Genomic DNA, 25,103 nt, shown 5'->3' on the forward strand with positions numbered 1-25,103 from the left:
AAACGTCCAGTATATCATCCCAAAGGTACTGGGTGGAGTTCCCTCACTCCAGAGAACACGGCTCCACTGCTCAACGACGGGGGTCTTCACATCCGTCTAGACCACTCTGGGCTTCGGGGCATGGAGACCTTAGGATCATGAACATCTGGATCACCAAAGGGTGAACGGAATGGCTGTCTAGATACTTTTGGACAATGTTTTTCTTTGGCGAAGCCTCCTCAAACGAACAGAACCTGTTATGATCTCCACACGTCACCACACGCTCACGATTCACTGCTGAGAGCCAAAAATCTGCGCCGCTCTTGGTGTTGTTCTCTAAAAGTGATGTTTCCAGAGCAGATCACTGAAGAGACGCCGTCTGTTTATAGTTTAGAGCCCAGATTTGGGGAAAAACGGCTCGACTTTCAGTAGAAAAACAAACTGAGTTCAGCTTCTTTTATTATAAGGGTTTAAAATGACGTCACCGTCTATTAGACTGGAGAGAAGAGCTACAGCCTCACACGACGCCCAGCTTCTGAATGGAGCTTATGGAGTATGAACGTTATGGAGAACATGACCAAGTGCGGTTTGGGACCACCGGTGGTTTCAGACTTAAAAAGATTACCTTAACATCTTTATTTCTACGAGTGGACGGTGGCAGACTACTGACCGAAAGCTCCTCTGCAGACGTTTGACCAAAACGCTGCACATTACTCGCCCGTTCCAGCCGCCCGTTCCTCAAATCACCCTTTCCAAGACCCTCGACTAAAACCTGCACACGTTTCACCAAGAAACACCCACACTAGACGCTTTTGGTCCTCTGAAAACTGGTTTATTTGTTGGCGCCTTTACATGGTTTTAGAAAAAGAACCCTAGGATTTTTCCTCCCGTGTGTTTCCGTCTAGCCTCTTCATGGTCCATGATGCCAGCCGAGGTCGTCAACACAATGAACCTGCAGGAGACAGAACAAAGAATAATCAGCGAAACGGCCCAAATGAAAACGGACTAATTAGAGCTACTCAATAACTCAGGAGGCTGTAAATGACTAAAGCATTTTTACGCAGTTGACTTCAATGAAGTGAATATTGGGGAAATTAATGAAACAACCTTCGGCATTTCGCTCCGAGAAACACGGATCTATTACCATCTGAACAGCCTGTGAAAGAAACTCCAGCACTCAACAGAAAATGGAGAAATAACTGCCGCAAATCATCGCAGATTGAATCAGCAGCTCTCAGAGCGCACCGGGAGCCGACAACGCAGTAAAACATACAAAGCAATTCCGCCCGGAATAACGAAGAAAGCTTCCAGATAACCAGCTGTTAGTCTCTAAACGACTGCAAGTGTCGTCTCGAATAAATACATTTAATAAAAGACCAACCAGTCGGGCAGGACAACTGCGGTGTGCATCAAATCGCGACTGGTCAGATGTTAATATGCAAGTGCTTAAGGCCCATTTAGACCCCGTCCTCGCAGCCCCGTCTCCTCAGACGCCGGAGAAGGCGGTGGGTACGACTGTCGACGCCTTTAACACTAAACCTCTCACCGCTTAAAGCAAGTCAGCCGGGGTCAACCTGCCTCGCTTGGGCCTGTTTAACATGAGATTCAAGCCCAAACTAAACAGACAGCAGCTGTTCAGATGGAACGACAGCCGAACGGGAAGTATTTATACGGATCAATAACAAAGCAGCTATTTAAATCAAAGCAGGCACGATCAATGTGTTTATATGCAAAGATTTGGGCCAATCCGATTAAACAAAATCGGATTACAGATTCAGACTGAGGCGTTTCTCACTCTAGTCAACAATCTGATCGTTTTCATGCTCACTACCAGAAATCCGACGCACATGCAGAGAAGCACTTTAGACGTTACCATGACAACCAGCATCACGTGAGGTCCAGTCAGAGTGAGATGAGCAGCAGTGAGCAGTGATTGTGTTTTAACTGCTTTAAAATGACGTCAGACTCAGGAAAACATCCTTCACACGTCCTTATTAAAGAAGGCCGAGAGGAAGACGTCGTGCTCTGAGACGCATAAGCTGGACGTCCGTCCCACCGCCGTCTTTTAAAGATCAGAGCATGAACTTCGTCTCCTCTGCAGACCAGGTTCTGCTCCGCCGTGTTGAACGGTATAAACTCTCACTGTGACGCGACGCTCATGCAGAACGGACTGAAACTTTCCGATAGGGAATGTAATCGGATTCAGGCGTTTACACGGATATTATTCTATTTAACGGATTATTTACAGGATAACCCACCTCGATCAAGTCGGATAGAAACTACTCCGAATGGCCTCAATCCAACTAGACTGTTCCGACTGAGGTGTTTACATGGACGTATTCTATTCCCGCTTGAGCTGTCAGTCGGATTACTGCGCTGCCTGTAAACGTGGCTAATGACTGCATGTAAAAGCCTCCAGAGGATCAATTAGTGATCTGGGGGTGAGAATCAGGACTAAAGGAAGCCAGAAAAGCCAAAGGCATGATTTCCCCCTTTCACTTAAAAATGATGGTTCAAGGTTCTTTAGTAAAGAAAAATACCTCTATTTAGAACCATAAACACAAAGACCTCTGCATGACTGAAGGGTTCTCTGCATCGTCATTCAGGTTGACAATTTGCTGTAGATGGTTCTGGATAGAAACTAACAAACCTGACAAAAGGACCACCCTTTCAACGCTAAACAGAACCCTTTACAAGAATACTCTATATAGAACCCTCTACAGCACCCTGTCCATCAATCTGAAGAACCCTTTCACGAGGCAGAGAAGCATTTAATCACGCAATGGGTTTTTCTTTGAAGAACCAACCTTAAGTGCGTACAGTACAAACATGATAGGCAAGAGAACCCTTAAAGATTTGTGCTCGAGTGTTATGAAGCCCTAGAGCAGGAGTGGGGAACCAGGGCTAGAGTCCAGCACAATTTAGGGAAGGCAATAGTTCTATATAGAACCGTTACATGCTTAAATGGTTCTCTGCTTGGTAACGTGGTTCTTCAGATTTATAAAGAATGTGCTGTGTTTGAAAGCGGTTCTATGTGACACCAAAAAAGGGTTCTGCTGTTACGTCAAGTTTGTAACAGAAACCTTTTTGGTGTGCTGGGGCTACATGACCCTCCAAAGGAAGGTTTTTCAGAGAAAAACCCAGCAAGATGCTGAGCAAGAGACCAAGGAGACCCACAAACGTGAGTTCTGTTAAATTACACTAAAACACTGACCTAACGTTCCCGGGAATGTCGTTTTAATTTATAACCAGCGTTAAAAATCACTAATAGCATGCTGACGTCTCAGGAGCCAGCTAGCTAACTTTCCCGTTCCACCTTAAATAGTCCAGCAGTTCCGACACCTGAACCTCCAGAATGTAACTGCTACACCATTTAAGGTGGAGGGAAGATCTCAACCACTACTGCTTGTAACTTTTACCCCTAGCCCTTGTTCTCGAGTGGTGGGGGTAAAAAGGAAACGAGACTGGGCCAAAGTGTGACACCATGTCCACCAGGATGTCTGGAGCAGCCTTTGAAACAAAATATGAAACTTTAATATATAAAATTTATTTAAAAAATTTTTGGAAACTAAACATGCAAACAAGCCCACAAATTTAAAAACACTAAAATTGTACATTAAAACCCCTAATTACCTACAAACTGCTTGAAAATCAAACTCCATGAATGGAACAAGATGGACAAACTTGTCCAAAAAAGTGCAGGACAGTCAGAACTCTACGTTTAAATGAGAAGCTGGCCCAGTCGTAATCCCGTCTCCATCGCTCACACGCGGTTCTTCATCGATGAGTTTTTGGGTCATGGTGTGTTTATTATAATAATTCTGCAGATGATGGTCCTCCGTCAAATTACATCGAGAAAGCCGACAACTAGCAGGCCTGAACTCCTATTTACAGAAAACAACCTTAAAAAAACTGCAGTCTCAATACGGACCAGAAAACATCACAACTGGACGCTCATCCCAAAAATAAGACGTCCAGTCTTACCCGCAGGGGCCGGAGTGGCTGCAGGTCTTCATTTCACCAAAGCAGGGCTGCACGTGATCTGAAGGCTGAGCAGCTGATCAAACGAGTGGAATCAGGAGCGTCTCCTGCAGCCACGCCAGCCTCTGAGGATCAGACTGGAGAGCTCTGGTCTAAAAGCACAGCTTGTCTGCTTATTATTCCGGAACAGCCACTGAGGCTCATATCGGAAATGCATGGAGACCAGTGCTTCTCAGCCCAGTCAGGATCCGCCAGACAGTCTGTGTTTTTGCTCAATCCCAGCGCTGATCAGGTATTTAACCACTAAGATCAACATATTGATCCAGTGAAAACTAGGCGAGCTTCTGCTTCACTGGAATGAAACCCTGAAGCCGAATCAGCCCTTTGGGGGGGTGGGGGGACCCAAACTCCAGCACGGATCGAGCTGACCATCCCAAACAGAACAGGAAAAAAGAATAACGTACGGAGTGCTCTCACACTCGGGCCCTTAAACCCACCAGCACTCCGACGGTTATAACGAACTTTTTATGGTGTAAAGGGTCGGAGTGTTTGTGTTAAACGCTCCGATCTGAATTCCAAAAATTCATTCATTCAATCACACTTGGGCCCAAAAAAAAAAAGTGAAATATTTTGCCAAAAAACTACCGACGTAGAACGAAACGCCTCGAGTCGCCCGAATACTTCAATCCAAACACTAAACGTTAATCAACAGCTGGAGTTTATTTTAAGCCTCTCAAACGTCAAACCTGAAGAAAACCCTGAGGACGCGCTACAATTCCTGAGGATGTGCAACACGTAAGACACGAGCGGTCCGGGAATCGGACAAACCACAAGTCAAGTGTGGAAGCCACTAAGGCAGCAGGCAGGGTGGACATGCCTCGAAAAGGAAAACTAGACCAATACTGGTTTTTCCAGCATTTCCAGCTCCCCGAGCGAATTAAAGTGAAATTTTACCATTTTTGGGAAGAAAATTTACGTAAACGACGGAATGACTTTACAACTGAACTGAACTGTTAATATAGAGGTAGAAAAAATCTGTAAATTAACGAGGCAAGCCGGGCAAGTTCTCTAGAAGAACTGCTGGAGCAGCAACATCTCGTTCAATTGGTATAAGCATTTCTAACACTCACCCAAACTGTCTGGATGGGAGGAGATTGTTCTGCCACTTCTCCAGATCCTTCAGCTGCACATCAAACCTTGGGCTGATGACGCCGCACTGGACACACAGGACAAAGTCAATACGTGTGCACGGCTGTATCGGGAGACGAAGTCATGCAGAAAAACTTCCACACATACTCGAAGAACCCCGAGAACCTTACCTTGTTCAGCCTGCCAGTGAGGTTCACCACGATTTTCCCAGCTCTGTGATCATCAATGATCTCGAATTCGCCAATGTAACCTGGAGGAACATCAGGCAAACATCAGGCAACGCGGAGAGAACCAAACTCAATCCTAGTCCTGCAAAGCTCTCGCTTCCACAAGCTAAGGTGTGGAGAACGGACAGGAGCGCCCAAGACCGGACGATCCAGAACATCTCAGAGCTGCTTTTGCTTCCATCATAACACACGACTTTCAAACCCGTCACTGCAGCTGCGCACCTGCCTCACCTGAACGTTCAGGGCTGAGTTTCCCAAAGCATCTCACGCAGGTGACCTGTCAGACGGCAGAACCAACACCACACTGAACAGACCTGGACCTGTTAGATCCCGGCACTAAGATGCTTTGGGAAACTGGGCCCAGACAAACGCATGAGCTGGCTCAGGAAGACGTTCCACTCCAAGCCCAAGCTTGGGACCTGCAGAAGAGACCAAACCACAGACTCACCGTGCTTCATCATGACGGTGAGGAAGCGGACTATGACTTTGGAGCAGGGGCGGATCAGGACCTGCCGCTTCCCCCGTTTCTCTGCATTGTTGATGCTTTTCAGGGCATCGGCGAGCACGTTCATCCGCACCATGGTGCCTGGGAAGACAAGCCGGGGTTAAAACAGCACCACACTTTACATTACACTCCAACACATTCAGAGCCAAGCGGTTCAGTGAATCTTCATCTCCCACACGCCGTCCTGGGCTCTGCCTGACCCGCAGCTCATGGCTTCACTGACCATGGTGGCGAGCAGCCTCTGCGCACGGCAGTGTGCGGGTCCGCGCGGACGCAGGTCAGGCAGGAGCGGCGAAGGACAGAAAGATTCACTGAATCATCTAAAGCTTCAAAACGACCATCGCTCGCTTCGACTCCCTCAGCCAGACGCTCAAAGCCGCGAACACGCAGCTCCTCGCTGAACAGGCCTCGGATCGGCGCCGGGACTCTGAACACACCGCGTCCGCAGACCCAACGAGCTCCGCTGCCGCGCGGAACGCGCTCATTCCCGCGTTAAGGGGCTTTACGGGCTCGACCGGCGGCTGAAGCACCGGGACCAGGCGCTCCGAGAGCCGAGCCGGGAACCAGCTTATCAGGTAAAATCCACCTCCATAAACAACACCTATGATCTAAATATCCGGCGGGTGTGACACTGACGCGGCTCACAAACGCATTCCCGACATAAACCCGCGCGTTGGTGCGGCGATGGGCGCGATTACAGCGGATTTTTAGAAGCGCTCGGAGCGTCTCGGTCTTACCAGCTCTGCAATATGGCGGAAAGAGGGAGGACGCAGGCGCGCGAGCCGCTAAGGGCAGAGCGGGAGTCTCGCGAGAGCAGTGACGCGGGAACGCGGTGACGCTTCAGGCACGCGCGCCCCCTGCACGCGGGAGGTGTGAAGTTCGGCTGATTCAGGAGGTTTTATTATTAATAATAATAATAATAATAATAATAATAATAATAATAATGATAAGTTTAATTTTGTTTTGTCGGAGGATCTAAACGGTAAAAAATACACACAATATTTTTTATGTGTAAACATAATTTTTTAATTTAATTTTCTTGCCCCCCCTCCTTTGGAGGACTTTAATCTTTATTTTTATTTCGCCATTAGAAATAAGGAAAGACAAAAAGAGAAAGGGAAGCAAGAGAGAGAAAAAAAACATTCAACTTTTAAAACTTTTGGATTTTAACTAATATAACCCAGAGAATAATCAAAAATAATAAATAGAGGATTGGGGTTAGGTGGTCAGTGCGTGTGTGTGTGTGTGTGAGTGAGCGTGTGTGTGTGTGTGTGTGTGTGTGTGTGTGTGTGTGAGAATGTGTGTGCGTGTGCTAGTCAGTGTGACAGAGATGAAAGAGTAGATAGACGGACTAACAAAGACAGACAGACATGCGTTCACATGTATATTGAATGTTTTCAGTATAATCATGTAGAAAACGGTTTAACAGAATTTTATATTCATGTCATATTTGTGCACATGTATGTGTGTGTGTGTGTGTGTGTGTGTGTGTGTGTGTAGAAATTGGTGTGAGTTGATGTGTGTATTTGATGTATATGCGAATTAACTATTACAAATATTTAAATGTTCACTGAAATGAGGGGATTGATGAACAGACTGAGAGCGAATGTGTAAACAGACATTACACATTATGTGTAAACATTTTACATGGCAACATTTTATTAAGGTATCATTGCTATTATTATCATTATTATTATTTACGGTATGATTATAATTAAGCTATGGTCATATTGTATTCAACTTAAATGTGTTTTATTAATATTATTATTGTTGTTGTTGTTGTTATGTACTAAATGCAGGGGGCGTGGCTCAAACAAAATGTTACGACTTTTCTTTTAAGATTTTAATAAAAAAATAAACCCATGATTCTCCGGTTCCTCCGCCCGCCGTGATCTGATCTGTATATCATGCGCACTGAGGCGCGATGACATGAAGATCTGCGCAGGTGCGAGTGCGCATGCGCGTCCCCTTCAGTTCCCCGTCTTCAGGCTGGACGCAGTCGGCCGAATGACCGCGGGCTGCGGATTAAACCGGTTAAACTGGTCGCTTCACTGATGGTCATCCAGATCGCGAAAGGCTGTCGCGTCGCCTGAGCGCGTCCACGGCGCGAGTCCTCTGATCGTCGGTCGGTTTTAGCGCGGGAGGACGATGTTCAGCTCTCAGACCTCCTCCTTCCAGGAGTCCATAGATGTGGAGGAGAAGGACGCGGACTTCGACAGCGAGGAGCTGGGCGCCTACAGCCCGAGGGTCCAGCACATCAGCTCCTACTACTCCATATACTACTACCAGAACACCAGGTGAGGCGTTTCACGAGCTTACCGTCCCGCTCGCCAGCTTCGGGCTCGAATTTCCCCGGTCCACCTTAAACGGTGCTGCAGGTCCAGTCTGGCGCCGGAGTCTAACGTTAGCTGCTGCACCATTTAAGGTGGAACGGGAAAAGACATGGGCTAAGGTTTGCATGATCCTACATACTCGGATATAAAGGTGCGTGAGGGGTTGTTTAGAAAAGACAGTCGTTCTGTTTAAAACCATTCCGTGCTTAAAGGGGAACTCCACTGATGTTTCTAAATTTCTGCCTATCACAGTGAGTGAGATGTAAACAGAGGGTCTTTACAGTGGTGGTGATGGGAACCAGACGTCGCCATGACTACAACACAGATATAGACACTTTATTTACCATCCAGAACCACCAGAGAACCTACACGAGTCTTCTGAGCTTATATGGAATGTTGATGATGGAAAACAGTGGAAAATCTGGAATAATGAGTTTTCTTTGGGGACTATTTTGCCGCACAGCGCCCTGCATGTCTCCCTCCACCATGAATGGAGTTGAAGTTCTCTAAACTCTCATAAAACAGCGTCTCAGTCATCAGGCAGTGAATTCAGAACCAGTTCATGTAGGAACTTTCTGTAGGAGCTTTTAGAGGGACGTCTGGTTCCCATCACCACCACTGGGAACGGCTTTGAGGCTTCTCTTTAGTGAAGGTGCTGGTTTTATTTAAGGCTTTGAGTTCTGTGTTGAACCGTTTGCACGCCTGAGTGGTTCTCTGCATGTGCTGCATATGGTTCTATACAGAACCCTTTTTTCTACTGATACAAGCCTGATTTCATGACAATAGCAGAACCTTTTTTTGTATTATTTAAGGTTTTAGGTAGAACATTTTCTAAATATACCATCACTGTCCAGAGAAAACCATGCATCTCCTCTTTATTGTTAAAAGAGCCGACAATTTTGTGATGAATGGCAAGCAAGCAAAATTTATTTCTATAGCGCTTTTTACAGCAGGTGTTGTCACAAAGCAGCTTTACAGAACAATCAGTGTTACAGAGAGAAGAGAAAAGAAGAAAGAAAATCCGGGTCCGAGCCCCCATGAGCGTTGCCAGCGGCGACGGTGGCAAGGAAAAACTCCCTAAAAGAGGAAGAAACCTTGAGAGGAACCAAGACTCAGAAGGGGAACCTGTCCTCCTACAGTCCACACTGGATAGCAAACATTATTAGTATGAAGTTTTATAGTAAAGTGGGGAAGAGAAGATCTGAGGGTGAGGACTGCACAGCGCTGTACAGCAAGAAGCTCAGTGGTGGTCAAGCCGGTCCAGAAGGCTGGTGAGCAGCGGCACCAATCAAGGCAGAAGAGGCAACAGCATCAGACGCACAGGATGGGCAGCTGATCAGCTCTGCAGAGAAAGGAGAAGAAAAAAACAGAGTCAGTTCTGTAAAGAGTGACTGACCACAGAGTCAGTTCTGTAAAGAGTGGCTGACCACAGAGTCAGTTCTGTAAAGAGTGGCTGACCACAGAGTCAGTTCTGTAGAGAGTGGCTGACCACAGAGTCAGTTCTGTAAAGAGTGGCTGACCACAGATTACAGTAAAACAGAGCAGCAGAGACTCCAGCAGGTCCAGATCTGACAGGGAGACTAATCACCAAAGGCTCCACTATACAAGTGAGTTTTTAGCCTAGACTTAAAGACTGAGGCTGAGTCTGAGTCCCGAACATTAACAGGAAGGTTATTCCAGAGCTGGGGGGCTTTGTATGAGAAGCTCCGCCCCCTGATGGAGCTTTATTAGTTCTAGGTACCAGTAGTGAGCAGCACCTTGTGATCTAAGTAGGCGTGATGGTTCATAGTGGGAGAGAAGGTCACTCAGGTACTGAGGGGCGAGTCCGTTTAGAGCTTTATAGGTCAGTAATAGGATTTTATAATCAATGTGAAATTTAACTGGTAACCAGTGCAGGGCTGATAAAACTGGGCTGATATGGTCGAACTTTCTGGCTCTTGTGAGACTCTGGCTGCAGCGTTCTGGACCAGCTGAAGTTTGTTGAGGCTTTTGCTGGGACGTCCAGACAGCAGGACATTACAGTGTCCAGCCTTGAAGTAATAAAAGCATGAACTAGCTTTTCTGCGTCCTGTAGAGATCATGCATTTCTTAATGTAGCGATATTGTGGAGATGCAGGACGGCTGTTCTAGTAATATTAGTTATATGTGCGTTGAAGGACAGATCAGCGTCTATCACGACACCAAGATTTTTAACAGATGAGCTTGATGCAGCTGAGAGGTTGTTAAGTTTAATTGTTGAGTTAATCAGTTTGTTTCTAGCTGATTTTGAACCAAGAAGCAGGAGCTCTGTTTTATCTGAGTTAAGTAGCAGAAAGTTACTCGACATCCAGTCTTTTACGTCTTTTACACAGTCCTCAATCTTACCAAGTTTAGTTTTATCATCCGGTTTGCTTGATATATATAACTGGGTGTCATCGGCATAGCAGTGGAAATTTATGCCATGTTTACTGATAATGGTGCCTAATGGTAGCATATATATTGTGAATAATATAGGTCCTAAAACAGAGCCTTGTGGAACACCATACGTTACTTTTGCGAGGACAGACGATTCACCCTTTACATTAACGAACTGACAGATCAGTGAGGTAGGACCTGAACCAGGAAAGAGCTGTTCCTGTTACCCCTACAAGGTTTTCTAGTCAATCTAGTAGGAGAGAGTGGTCTATTGTGTCGAATGCTGCACTAAGGTCAAGGAGGACTAACAACGACACATTTCCTTGGTCCGTGAATAATAGAAGATCATTTATAATTTTTACTAATGCTGTTTCTGTACTATGATGTGGCCTAAAACCAGACTGAAATTTTTCGTGTAGATGATTCCTATGCAAATAAGGGCTTAATTGTTTTGCTACCACTTTTTCCAGGATCTTAGATATGAAGGGGAGATTTGAGATGGGTCTATAATTTGATAGTTCACAGGGATCGAGGTTAGCGTTCTTAATCAGTGTCTAATTACTGCTCGTTTAAGAGTTTTTGGGATGTATCCGAGGCTAAGAGAGGAGTTTATTATTGATAGAATAGGCTTAGTTATTTCTGGTAAGAGTTTCCTTGAGTAGACCTGTAGGAATTGGGTCCAGAATACAGGTCCATGGTTTTGCAGAAGAGACTATTTTGATTAGTTCATTTTCTTGGAGTAATGTAAACGATTCCAGCCTCTGCAGTGACTGTAATGTTCTCAGGGTCTAGACTGGCATTATAAGGAGTTTAACTGTGTGTTCAGAATTTTCTGCCTAATCTTTTCAATTTTATCACTAAAGAAATTGATAAAATCATTGCTGCTATAGGCTGATGGCATCTGGGGTTCAGTGACTGTTTTGTTCTCTGTTAGTTTAGAAATTGTGCTAAATAGCCGTCTGGGACTGTTCTTATTGTTTTCTATGAGAGAGGAGAGATCTGGACCAATAGAAGTGCTCTAAAATCACCTGGACTAAAGCCTCTTTACATCAGCGTGCGCTGAAAGGTAAGAGAGTTCCTTCTCCTGGAAAGTTCGTGTTTTGGAGATATTCTTTGGACGATGATATGCAACACGTTCTCCAGCAATCTGAACTAGGCCCAAAGAGACGTTTAAAATGGGGAACACCACTGATGTGTAAAGAGAAGTTCTCCGTAATTAAACAGTTAAGATGTGAGTGGTTTGGTGTGAAATGCTCCGTTACATCTCGTCCACTGTAATGTTCAGAATTCCCAAAGATTGGTGGAGTTCCCCTTTCACTCAGTGATGAACGTCTGTACTGTAGCAGCATAAGAAATATAATTAATGCATATTAATGCCTCTGATGTTTCCCAGCTCCCAAACCGCTGGTCCATACGGTCCGTTTATGGTTTTTCCTCCAAAGACTGGCTGCACTACATGTCCAAAAGTCTGTAGATCCCAGCGTTTCTTCTGAAAGGAAGGTATTAATAGCGAGTTCGTGCACCAGTAACTGCCTCTACTTTTCTAGGAAGGCTTTACACTAGATGTTGGAGCATTGCTGTGAGGATTTGATGGAGCATTAGTGAGGTCAGGTACCGATGTTGGGCTCGAGATCACATGTGACTCACGACCAGAGTTATGAGCCTGTGAAGAGGGGCTGAGATACACGTCACCTGCCTCTCCCCGTGTGGAGCTGCTGGATTCGTGTGTCCGTCTACGTTCTGTGTGAAACTGACCGACAGATAAGCAGTGAGGGCCATTTGTTCCTTTAACAAAGGATTACTAATGCTAGATAGCACCACAGCCTCTATATCAGGGGCGATTTAGCCCACAGGCATGCTGGGTATTGTAGTGAGAGAACGCTGACGGACAGTCACGTCAAACTAATGATGCTGAGGGATGCGGCGCCACACTGACAACGCCTCAGCTGCTAGCTTTAGGCCGGGTTGCCCCTTTAAAGTAGCTGAATCCACTGATTCCAAGTGTCTTGTCTTGATGCTTCTGGACATGTAGTGTACGTCCAGCGTTCGCACGGCCGAGCACGTTCATTTCTGAGTCAATGTGTTGGGCGAGAATCTAATCCAGAAACCCGGAAATCTGCACTTTTTCTCCTCCATCGTTTTGTGACTGACGTGTTGAGCACATTATTAACTGTCCAGATCCGAGTCTTCCGAGGAAAACGTGGCCTGGAGCCAAAGACGGGCCGACTCCACGACCAGTCAGGATGACTTTAGGTAAAACGGTTCTTCTGTGGTTTTCAGTGTTTGTGTCTTCTAAACTAAACGGGTGTTTTTGTGGCTTTCTCATCGTCTCGGGCTGCTCACGATGTGCCTAACCCACTGATCTGGTCTGACTGACCTTCTTCTCCAGTCTTCATCTTCGCCCTGTAGCCCACACAAAGGTGTTCTTCAGTCTCGGAGTGTATAGAGCTCTGTAGAGTCGATTAGGGCTGTCACTATTAATCCATTACCAAAGGATGTACTTACACTTTCCCTTCTTTATGAATTTGCGTTGTTTGGTTGGCAATTTTATATTAACCTCCTGTTTTTTTTATTTTTCCTCTCTAATGTTTTTTTAAATTTTGTGTATTTTGGATTGTCTGTCTGTGACGGGGTTCGCCAACATTCGGCTATTTCACTGCCCTGTCGCGGCTCCACAGCTGAATCAGATCAGCAGGTAATAATAAAATAATCCTCTCTACAGTAAAATAAAGCTCTGCTGATCCTTCAACACAGTTAACACAGTTACTGTAGGTCTGCTAACCAGCGCACAGTCTCACCTCGGCAGGGAAAAGGAAGATTCACGACAAACGTCGATAATTGAGATTTGGATGAATGGACTTCAGTGTTTATAGTCACTCCAGCTGGTTTCCTGAAACCGAGGAACTCTAAAACGTCACGAAGCTGAAGTCGCGTCTCGTTCATCAGATTCGTTTGAATTGTTCCGTTCCACCTTAAATGGTACCTGAAGCCCCAGAATGTAACAGCTGCACCATTTAAGGTGGAATGGGAAATTCTGAATTTTGAGAAGCGACTTCAGCCTCGTAAAAGTGGACCGTTGAGACGTGTTACGAGAATCTGATCCGCTTTTGAGGAAGTTTCCTGCTGGAGATGTGAGAAAAGCAGCTGTCGCTGAGCTGAAGCTCAAAGCAGCGCAGAGTCTGTGTTTTCGTTTGTTATATATTTTAGCCTGTACTAACACATCAGCGCACAGGCACATTTACAGCCAAGATGGTAAAACTTCACACCAACAAAATGGTCCTAAAATGTTCCACAAGGTTGCTTGATTTTTGTTGAAGGACGAAAAGGCTCTTCTTAACATTTGGGTCTATGAGAAGGTGTAAAAATACGATACAATGCAGTCGCTGGACGAACTTTTATATGAAGAAAATACTGAAACATTTTATTTATCACATTCAGTAGCAGCAGGAAAAGTTAAGGGTGTAATATATGGCTCTCGCTGACTTATAGCGGACTTGACGATATTCCACAAGGGGGCGCTGTAAGTGGATTTGTGTGCCTGGCTTGGAGTGAACCCACACCAGCAGGATCTTGTGAGCCCTTGACTTTTCAGCCAGTGTCCTTTTCATTTAGAGAGCACATGAAGTTAAACAGCTACTTGAGGGTTGAGTGTATTCAGCGCTGCTGCCACTCGAGTGCTGAAATGTGTTCGGCAGGATTTGTGTGGAAAACGACATTCGCTAAAATAAACGTGGACATATAAGGACAAATCGCACGCTGTGATTAATGTGCTCAGAGGTCTGTAGTGTTGATTTGTGATTGTCCTGCTTAAATTTCCACATCCTGCGATTTCCGTCTTTACATCTGGAATCTGTTTTTATGACTCCTGATTTTGATTTGGACTCTCCCTTAGAGATAGGGTGAGAAGTTCAGTCATCCGGGAGGGACTCGGAGTAGAGCCGCTGCTTCTTCACGTCGAGAGGAGTCAGCTGAGGTGGTTCGGGCATCTGGTTAGGATGCCTCCTGGACGCCTCCCTCGGGAGGTGTCACAGGCGAGTCCACCGGGGAGGAGACCCCGGGGAAGACCCAGGACACGCTGGCGCGACTAAATCGCCCAGCTGGCCTGGGAGCGCCTCGGAATCCCCCTTGGAGAGCTGGTGGAAGTGGCTGGGGAAAGGGAGGTCTGGGCTTCATTGCTTAGGATGCTGCCCCCGCGACCCGAACCCCGGACAAGCGGAAGATAATGGATGGATGGATGGATGGATGGATGGATGGATGGATGGATGATTTTGATTCTTTGATGATTTCAAGATTTTTGATTTTGTGTCCTTTGCATCACGGAAATTGTAGAGGCCTAAAATTCCCGACCAAAAAAGCAGAGCCTGTCATATGTTCATTTTGTTGTGACAACCACAATTACAGGCTAAGCGCTTTGTTTGAAACCGTTTATCTCGGCTGTGTGTTACAAACATAAACCCAGCAAACATAATAAAACATAATAAAACATAAAAATTCACTTTTTTCCCTCAAATAGTAGTTAATGTCTTGGATGCCTCCAGATCACATGTTATTAAACTCCATCAGCAGCATCTGATCGATGAAATATTGATTGGATAAACCAGATATTGGTAATAATAATAATTACAAATTATACTGGGCTTCCTTAAGGGCAGGAAATGGTCAAACGAACACACTGGCATGCACAAGATCGGTACTTATTAATGTTTTATGTACGTACTGTAATATTAGTGTTTTTGAACGAGTAAATAATGAATCTAATAATTCTAATAGTAACTGTAAGATCTAGCGTGCTTATGCAGTAAAGCATTAGTACGTCTGTGTAACAGCTGAAAGACTCTGTAGCTTTAAGACTGATTGACTGGTTATTAATGTGGTTATTAATGTGGTTATTAATGTGATTGATAGTGACAGCTCTGGTGAAAATCCATAGAAAGTTGAAAGTGGACAGACTGTCTCTAAACGTGGGGCTCCAGTGGTGCTGCTGTCGTTTGCTCTGTGAATGTCCGTTGTGCTCATCAGCGCTTCATTAACCGCTTAACTGTCCGTCTTCTCACCGGCTGCTCTCACCGTGATCACCGTGATCTCCATAGTAACCGACTTGCCGTTTCTTATAGCCTGACCCTGCTGGACTCCAGCCTGCCCGCCGAGGCGGAGCCCGAGCTGCGAAGCTACATCTCCCGCAGACTGAGTAAAGGAGCCCTGCTGGGGGGAATGGGCAACATCGCCACGGTGGAGCTCAGGTAACCGTGGTTTGTTCTTTAATATTTTCTTGCGACAAACAAAAATTTATGAAGAGTATGGCCACTTCCTATTTCCCCCATTATATCAGAAAACAGGCCTGTTGAACAGCAGAGGGCGCCCGTGAGCGAGTCCTCACTGAATGGGAGTGAATGGAGCTCAACGGCTAAAAACGACCAGTTAAAATAGTTTCTAATCACTCAGAACTTTCCTTTAATTTCAGACGGCAGGAGGACGAGTTTCACTAAAGCAGCAGAGAAAACTCACCTGTGTGTTTAAACGGGTTCTGGGCAGCAGGAGGCGGGGCTTTACTGCTAGAGCGTGCTGATTGATGGGCGAGCGGAGCAGCTCATTGGCTGTTTGCGCTCTCGGACGTCATGAACCGTTTTAAACTCCTGTAACTGGAGTTTAAAAGCTCTTAAATATCACAGCGGTGTTAAAGTGTTTAGAGCAGTTCAGGAAATGAAGGAATTATTTTACAGTAAAAGCGATGAAGCAGTTATAAACTATGATTTTGCTCGAATGCTCCATGTTAACCCGTTGATTTATGACTGGCTCGGGAGCGCCCTCTAGTGTTTGAGAAAACCAGAAGACCTTGCAGAGTAGAATTCTCCTCTCTACAAGTTCTCTGGTTTAGCTTCATTCACCCCCACTGGGGACTCGCTCACAGGCGCCCTCTAGTGTTCATCAGCGTTTATGATGTAAGGAGCAACAGGAAGAGGACAGACTCCCTTTAAACTGCATCTGAGGCAATAAAGAGAGAATAAAAGAATCTGGAGTTTCTTTATTGAGCTTCTTCAGGTTTGATCCTGTTGTGATCCAGAGCCTCTATGTTCTGCAGTGTTCCTGAGCAGGCGGTGGGCTGCTACTGTTGTCTGCTGGAGCAGGAGAGGTCTCCAGAACAGCCCGAGGCGGACGGCAACGGCTGGGTGGTCTGTCTCCTCGGGGGCTCAGAGAAGGGCCTGAACTTATATCCTTAACCTCACTGACTGATCACCAGCTGTGTGGAGTTGTTCCTCTTTACGATGCTTTCTTTTAGGAATACACTACCGCTCCAAAGGGTCATAATAATAACTGTTATCCGGTGATAACTCACACAGTGCAGGGTGAAATGCTGTAAACTAGACACCAAACCTTAAACCAGCACTTTATTCACAGGTTAGAGAGTTTAGGGAACAATATAAAGTTAGAACGTGGGGAAAATATGGAGGAGTTATTAAATAATAAGCTACAATGTCGTGTTTACTGTAAAACTCCCTGATTAATCAGTGAGATCTTAGTTATGGGGTAATAAATATGAGGCATTGTGGGGGTCCGTTTGTTTATCGGTTGATTCTCAGTGCTGTACAGATTTATCAGCTGGTCATCAAATCACTTACAGCTCTGATCATCATCAAAACATCAGTTTTACAGCTTCATACACACTGACTGACTGAAACTCGTAGGAGATTAGTTTCATCATAGGATCATTTACACACACGTCTTCAGAGAAACTGGCCCCAAACTTACGGCAGTGAGTTTCTAATAGTCTCCGAAACTGGTTGGTGAGTTTCTTTAATCATCTCCAACGTTCAGGATTGAGCTGGATAAATACGTCCAAGGCCTGCAGAGCAGCCTGACTCCAGAAGTAAGATTAGTTTTCGATAATAACCGACAATAATCGATTATTCCTTAATTTAGGACCCTGTTGTTTGGTATTGCACACTGCTGTCTTAGTGCTGGTTGTGTACTTGTCCTAGATGCAGAACCTTGAGTCAGAGGTCCGGCCGTACCTGAGCCGCTGGTACGAGGAGTCGGTCATGCACATCCACAGAGTGGTGCAGCTGGTCCAGACTAACATCAGCTATCTCCTCTACGCCGTAAGAGAAGCCTGGTTCACCGTTACTTACACAACTATTCACATGTACAGCACTGTGCAAAAGTCAGAGACCCTCCAATGATGTCGTTTTCAGTCAAAACGGCCATTAAACATTAGGGCTGCAACAAATTACCGCTTAACCGATTAATCGCCAAGTATTCAATTAATCACCAACTGTTTTGTTAATAAATGAATGGGTTTGTGTTAAGAATTCTTCTTTTTAAAAACAATAAGTGAAATTGTTTCTCAGACAAGGTGAATATCTTTTGAGAATGAAGTGAATAACAGTGAATACCAAACTTCAATGAATGAAGGGAATGCAGTGAAACGAATGAAGGGTCTCTGATTTTTCAACAAGACTGCAAATTAAATAATTCATTATGTAATTACAGTCAATATGAACTAATTCAAAGTTATACTTCTTCCTTTGTTTTCTGTTTCAATTTCAAACGTTTCACAAAACAAGATCACGCAGAACCGTTAATATTTAAATGACGGAGCCTCTCTTCTCCTTACGAACACGCGTGTGGCCGTCCCGGCCCTCTCTTGATAGACTGCATTGTAAACAAACATTATGCGCTGGTTTAATGAGGTGCTTTAGTGTCTGAATCCAAAATTCAGTCAGTAGCAGAAATTCCTGCTTTATTCCTGCTGGGAGATTTGAAGATGTACATCACTTTACTTTATATGGCCACTAGAGGGCACTGTAAGATTAACTCAGTCACCTGTGCTGGCCAGCCTGATCACTGATCACTTGAAGTATCTGTGCACTTTTCATCGCGCCCAGTCTGTGGGATTGTGAGGTGAGCATGTCTGGTGTGGACGGCTTTTTTGCAGGCTTTGAGTCACACTCATGTAGAGGTCACCGGAGCAGATGAGAGGACCAAGACCGACGTGACAAGGTAATGAAAAGCAGTGTGTTCAGTCTAAAGTAACTAGGAGGGGGCAACATGCAACAGTACAACACATTTAGTCCACAGTTAGTGTTGAATACATCGCAAGACGTACAGTAAAACTTAAATAAACCAATAATGAGGTACAACCCCATTTCCAAAAAAGTTGGGATGCTGTGCAAATTGTAAATAAAAACAAAATGCAATGATGTGCAGATCATTTAAACCATATATTTTAATTGAAAATGGCACAAAGACAACAAATCAAATGTTGAAACTATAAATATTTACACATTTTGACGCCAACAGCACATTCCAAAAAGTTGGGACGGGGGAACAAAAGGCTGGTAAAGTTGTGTAATGATAAAAAACACCTGGTGGTTGATTGACAGCAGGTCAGTAACATGACTGGGTATAAAGAGCGTCTCAGAGAGGCGGAGTCTTTCAGAAGTAAAGGTGAGGAGGGGTCACCACTCTGTGAAAGACTGGACCATCAAATAGAGCAACAACTCAAGAAGAACGTTCCTCAACATAAAACAGCAAAGAGCTTCTGCTTTTCATCGTCTACGGTGCAGAACATCATTAAAGACTCAGAGAATCTGGAGAAATCTCTGTCTGTGAGGGACGAGGCTGAACACCAGTATCTGCTGGCCGTGATCTTTGGGCCCTCAGGCAGCGCTGCATTAAAAACAGACATGATTCTGTAGTGGAAATCACTGCATGGGCTCAGAAACACTTCTGAAAACCACTGACTGTGAACACAGTTCATCACTGCATCCACAAACGCTGTTAAACTCTAAAACACAAAGAAGAACCCAAATATAAACAGGATCCAGAAACGCTGCCACCTTCTCTGGGCCGGAGCTCATTTAAAATGGACTGAGGGGAAGTGGAAAAGTGTCCGGCGGTCCGAGGATTCAACATTAAAAAAGAGGTGATGAAGCACAGCGGTAAACAGACCCCCGTCCCAACTTTTCTCAAAATAGGCATAAGCAATAAATCTTCTCAGTTTCGACATTTGATTTGTCGTCTTTGTAGCGTTTTCCTTTAAAAATATGGTTTACACGGTTTGCACATCACTGCATCCTATTTTTATTTCCTTTCTGCACAGCGTCCCGACTGTTTTTGGAGATGAGCTTGTATTTCTGTTTATACCCGTGTTCTAAAAGCAGGATGTAATAAGTTGATTGTTTTTAGGTTCATTAAAGCAGCGAGTCTGCAGGGTCTGGTGCAGGAGGAGCCTTCCACAGCCTCTCTGTGCAAAACTGTCTCTGAAGACTCGCCCACTGACCTGCTGATCGACTGCGCCAGCAGCCCTCCGGCTTTCACCAACGCAGGTCAGCATCTCCACCATGGCCTGAGACGCAGGAAACTGAGTGAGGAGAATAAAAACAGGCTGGGGGAGCGAGAGCTGCCGCGAGTCGCCTGGTCGGGAGCTTTTCACACCGGCGTACATCTTTACATATTAATGTCACACAGGGGCTCAGAAAGAGGGTCCGGCCCGATGTTTAGGTCTTAAATGGTCTCAAAAAAGTGAAGTATTTTGATTTTAGATAATTACAAGAGCTATTTTATGTTCTATTTCTACTCAAAGCTTTAACAGAGATCATAAAAAGCCAAATATATACAAAATCGTCATTTATAGGGGACTTTCTGTCGGTCACAAACCAAAAACCCCTAAATTTACACTAATTGTTTTTTAAACTTTGTGCTTTTTAGTGTCATTAAAAATGGAAAGATTTCTCATTTCATTTTTAAATAAAAAAAAAAAACTACATCTCTACAGAAAAGTTTTAGTCTCTGGGCGGAGCCTTATTTTAGCCACGCCCCTGTATTGCAGAGCAGGATGTGAGGCTGCATGCCTGTCCCTCATGGCCACATGGTGAGCAGTTAGGTCCCAGTGTTCTGAAGTAAATGAGTCCCAAAGCCTGAAAGTCGGTGACGATCTTTAAGAATCGCCGTATTTTCTGCAGTTCAGCACTTTTTAGTGTTTTAGTGTAAAATATGGTGATTTTCTCTGTGAACAGCTGCTCAAAGCTGAGTTTACTGAGTTTTTGAGCTCAAAATGAGACAAAATTAACACTGAAACAGTCACGACTGACACATTCGGTACAGTTTGGGTAGTTATGACTGATAATTAAGGTTTAGAGTCACTCAGAGCAAAAGGGTTTTAGTCGAAAGTCCGAGATCAGTTCCAACTGTTCAGCTCTGACTCTGAACCAGTTCAGCAGAATCAAGTCAGTAGTCATGAAAGGCTTATGTCGGTGATGTGTAGCCTTATGATTAGAGTTAATACCAAGCGTGATAACGGATCGGATGACGGGATTTGACATTCAAACATAAATAATAGAAATTTTACAATTTGCTTCCTTTAGGACTGACGTCCTGCCTCAGTCAGAGTCCTGATTGTGTTTGACTCTGTGTGTCTAACACTCTAAAATGTGTCGTCCGCAGTGAGTAACCGCTTCTGTGATGACTGGATTCAGGCCTTCATCAATGCAGCCGAGCGCTTTAACCCGTTCCTTCTGCGCCAGATCCTGGAGAACTTCAAACTCAAGGTTCATATCCGCAGGAGCGCCTACATAAGGGGTGCACAGCTCCGGTCTTGGAGTTTGGATGTTTCACGGCTCAGACACACCCACTTAACCTGGCTATTAACAGATAAGTGTAATCAGGTGTGTTGGAGCAGGTAAATCACCAAACTGTGCTGGACACCGGCCCTCCGGGACTGGAGTTGTGCACCCCTGGCCTACATAACGTAAATAAATGTGTACTGCTCAGGGACGGTTCACTGAAGTGTGAGGATTTGAAGAATAACTGCTGCAAGGCTCTGTGCTTGATTTCATACACCTGTTAATATTGGGTGTCGCAGAAACACCCGAACGCAATAATTAGGTGTCCACATACTTTTGGCCGTGTAGTGTATGTAGTGTATATGCTAGCTAGCTGTTTCAGGTTACTTAGCCTCTTTCCTTTCAACGCCACATTTACTGCGTCAGTTCTGCCCTTCAGGTTCATCTGTAACGACGCATTTGTTAAACCTGAAAGGTGTTTAGTAGCTTTACTGTTGTACTGTCCTCACATCCTGACCACCTCCTCGTTTCTACACTCACTGTCCACTTTATCAGCTCCACTGACCGTATAGCTGCTCTCTGTAGTTCTACAGTTACAGACTGTAGTCCATCTGTTTCTCTGATACTCTGTTACCCTGTTCTTCAGTGGTCAGGACCCCCATGGACCCTCACAGAGCAGGTACTATTTGGGTGGTGGATCGTTCTCAGCACTGCAGTAACACTGACGTGGTGGTGGTGTGTTAGTGTATGTTGTGCTGGTCTGAGTGGATCAGACACTGCAGTGCTGTGTAGAAACGAGTTGACTGAGTCGGTCCATTAACCGTGATCTGAGATGGTCCGTTAGATCCAGCTTATGAAACACGCAGTAAGAGAAGTTCTTCTTTGGCTGATGTTAGGAGAGGTCAGCCTGCATGTGAGGAAGGGTCTGCATTTAATCTGATACGCCTCAGTGGTCTGCTGTGGCTGCAGTAGCTGCGGTGTAACGTTTTCCGTCTTTCCGTCTAGGCCATCCAGGACATGAACAACCTGAAGCGGTTTATCCGGCAGGCTGAGATGAGCCACTACGCGCTGTTCCGCTGCTGCCTCTTCCTGCAGAGCTGTGGGAACGGAGACGTGTTGCTGCAGAACGCTCGGGCCGAGCACAGCGGCCTGCCCGAGGCCTGCAGCATCATCCGCGTCCTGGAGGAGTTCCTCGCCGAACAGGCTGTGGATACGGTGCAGTAACATCTCGCAGCCTGCAGGGGGCTGCAGAGGGCTACTACCAGGGTGCACAGCCCATTACACTGAGTTGCTAGTTTATTAGGTACACCTGATATCTTATAGTGGTCACTTTGCAGTGATGGACAGGATGAAGGGAGCTTCTACATTATTCAGCCCTATATGTGCTACGGTCAGCAACTTTACCTAGTAACTGAGCTTATATGAGGGCTGGGCAGTATGACGATACATGTCGTTATCGTGATAAATTATGTCACATTACAATATGCTTTTCTGAAAATATCCTGAGCGCTGACCAACTCTATCAAAATTAGGTCTGTTTAACAGATTTGAATCTTTTGAATAATGTATTAAATTTATTGAATTTATTTAGAATATTTTTAAATAATCATTTTGAATAAAAATCACTAATTTTTTTATATGTTGCACTACTACATATTTACTACATACTTTTTTTTTCTTTCTTCCAACTGATTGGACGTCTGAAAAAATGATATAATAATATAGTCATTTCTTGCCGTGATAGGATTTTGCCATATTGCCCAGCTCTAATAAGTCCGATGAGTGCATGTAGTAATAAACTGGCAACTCTGCGTATTTACGAGGGGCATTTTGTAGAAGGAACGTTGAGCATCCACACGTTCCTCGTTTACACCTGGCTGTTTCATGTGGCTTCATGTATCTGGATGAGCTTTTAACCACATGCGTCTCCTCATCAGTCATAATATGCAAATCAGGACATATGACAACCAATCAACTGTGGTCTTTCCTGTACTATTTGAAAGACTGTTGGCATCTCAGAGAAAAGTTATGCACGGCACGTTTTCCTACGCCAGCTTTACACGCATGTTTACGGGACGATGGCTGATTTAGAATAAGTAGCCTCTCTAACTGAAGGAGCAGTGACGTCTCCGGTTAGTGGGGCCAGTCCAGTGGGCGGGGCCTTACCTTTATGCAGAATAGGGGAGGAGTCACAGGGCTAGGAGAGGCAGAAGTATTGACACTCGTGTAACATCAGGTGGTGTTTTGATGCGTTAATCTGTTTTAAACGGGTGCAGTCACGCCTGAATTTCTGGTTTCTGAGTGGTTATGGAGAAGCAGATAGTAGAGCTGCAGGATGACGTTACAGATACAGTTAAATAGCAGCCGGTTACAGTTTTGTACGTCGCTGTTATAGACAGTAATGCCAAAGCTAGAAAGCACCAGTCCTGGAATCGGTTAACACTTCTTTGCTGTACGATGTTCGTTTGTTGACTTATTCTAGAACCGTTATTAACAATTCTTCCTTTTTATTTTTACCGCAGACAAACGAAAGATGGAACCTGAACAGCTCAGATTTGATGTGTTGCATCACCTGCGACCCAAACATGCAAAACCGTGAAGTATACCCTCCTAAAAAAGATGATTCTTCAAGGGTTCTTTAGTAAAGACATTGGTTCCGTATAGAACCATGAACACTCAAAGAACCCTTTGCTTAATCAACGTGCTCTTTCATCATGAAAGCGTTCTTCAGGCCGAGGGAGAATGTAAATGGTTCTGTATAGAACCTTTTTGAAAAAAGCACCAAAAGGGGTTAGAAGCTTTGTAACAATAGAAGAACCCTTCTGGGTGCTTCAAAAAGGTTCTATAAAGAACCGTCTACAGCGCATACTGCTTCAAACAGTGAAGAACCATTTCCTGATGCAAAGAGCCCTTTATTCAGGTGAAAGAACCCTTTTTGGGCCGGTATAGAGCCTTTTTTGCAGCAGTGTGTATTGGGACGTCGAGTTAGGTCAGCCAGTGAGACGCAGCTCTAGGTTTGTGCTTTTTGCTGTATGTAAGCTGATCTTGGTCCCGTCCACTCCCCTGGTCCAAATGCGCACCTTCTGCAAGCTCTAACCGGACAAAGACGCGGGAAACATCCAGGTGTAAACAGGATCTCAGACTTGCTCGTCTTCTAATCTTAGTCTAGTCAGATGCTAAGACTAAAAAGCTAAACTAGTCTAAAACTGGTAGAACTGAATCCCACTTTCTCTAATCGCAGCATGAGGTGGTCACTCATTGAAAATCGTTGCGGTAGGGTTGTTGATTTTGTGAAGACCGAGCGGATCTCGTGAAAACAGATGAACTGGAACTGACCAGCTGCCCAAGCTTCATCTGTACCTCATCGTTCTCGGCAATATGGAACACAGCCCAGTAATAAGACAAGGAGATTATTGGATCACAGCCTTTAGTCTAGCTGTTAATGTTAAAAGGCAGTCCGTCTTCAAAAACCATGGTTGTGCCACTTATGCATGAGCTGTTAATGACATTCCTTAGTGTTGCACTTTTCAGGTGCAGTTTTGATTTATTAGAGACTGCTGTGCAGAAGTCAGAGACCACCCTTCATTATTTAAACTGCTATAATGTAGAAGTTCCTCATAGAAATTTCAGAAAGCGAAATTAAGTGAAGTTTTCAAAAACTGACTAAAAGCTCCAGAGAACATGGGGCTCCTAACAACCACCTGGAAGACCTGGTCGACCCCAAAACTGCCCCCATCAGATAAACAGCGCTGAAAGCTTTGATCTCTGAGAGAGAGGAGAAGATCAAGCTGCTTCAGATCTGAGAACATCCACAGGTGTTTCTGTCCATCCTTCCACTGTGAGAAGACCACTCAGCGCTGTGGGTCTGAAAGGACGTGTAGCTGATCAAGAAGAACCTCACTGAGGAAAGGAGATGGACACATCAAACAAAGAAGCTGGACGATGGACTGACCGCCCCAGAGTCCAGACCTCA

At 45.0% G+C, this 25,103-nt stretch overlaps 2 protein-coding genes across 3 annotated transcripts; one reads left to right on the top strand and one right to left on the bottom strand.

Annotated features, from left to right (window-relative positions):
• Window positions 1–789: 789 nt before the first annotated feature.
• On the bottom strand, window positions 790–6,674 carry rps15a (ribosomal protein S15a). Its single transcript, XM_017718332.2, has 5 exons — window positions 6,579–6,674; window positions 5,785–5,922; window positions 5,280–5,359; window positions 5,091–5,176; window positions 790–931 (listed from the first exon to the last, which is right to left on the bottom strand). The coding sequence occupies exons 2-5, from the start codon at window positions 5,915–5,917 to the stop codon at window positions 838–840; spliced, it is 393 nt and encodes a 130-aa protein (XP_017573821.1). The 5' UTR covers window positions 5,918–5,922; window positions 6,579–6,674; the 3' UTR covers window positions 790–837.
• Window positions 6,675–7,791: 1,117 nt separating this feature from the next.
• Window positions 7,792–24,920, top strand: c14h17orf75 (chromosome 14 C17orf75 homolog). Of its 2 annotated transcripts, XM_017718333.2 has the most exons (10): window positions 7,792–8,138; window positions 12,747–12,821; window positions 15,683–15,808; window positions 16,648–16,776; window positions 17,376–17,433; window positions 17,546–17,665; window positions 18,502–18,566; window positions 19,755–19,894; window positions 21,012–21,115; window positions 22,136–24,920. In XM_017718333.2, the coding sequence occupies exons 1-10, from the start codon at window positions 7,990–7,992 to the stop codon at window positions 22,352–22,354; spliced, it is 1,185 nt and encodes a 394-aa protein (XP_017573822.1). In that variant the 5' UTR covers window positions 7,792–7,989; the 3' UTR covers window positions 22,355–24,920. The 2 variants fall into 2 exon arrangements, with proteins under 2 accessions (XP_017573822.1, XP_017573823.1); XM_017718334.2 differs by lacking the exon at window positions 12,747–12,821.
• Window positions 24,921–25,103: the final 183 nt, after the last annotated feature.

The sequence above is a fragment of the Pygocentrus nattereri genome, chromosome 14, assembly GCF_015220715.1.
Source record: "Pygocentrus nattereri isolate fPygNat1 chromosome 14, fPygNat1.pri, whole genome shotgun sequence".
NCBI classification, from domain to species: domain Eukaryota; kingdom Metazoa; phylum Chordata; class Actinopteri; order Characiformes; family Serrasalmidae; genus Pygocentrus; species Pygocentrus nattereri.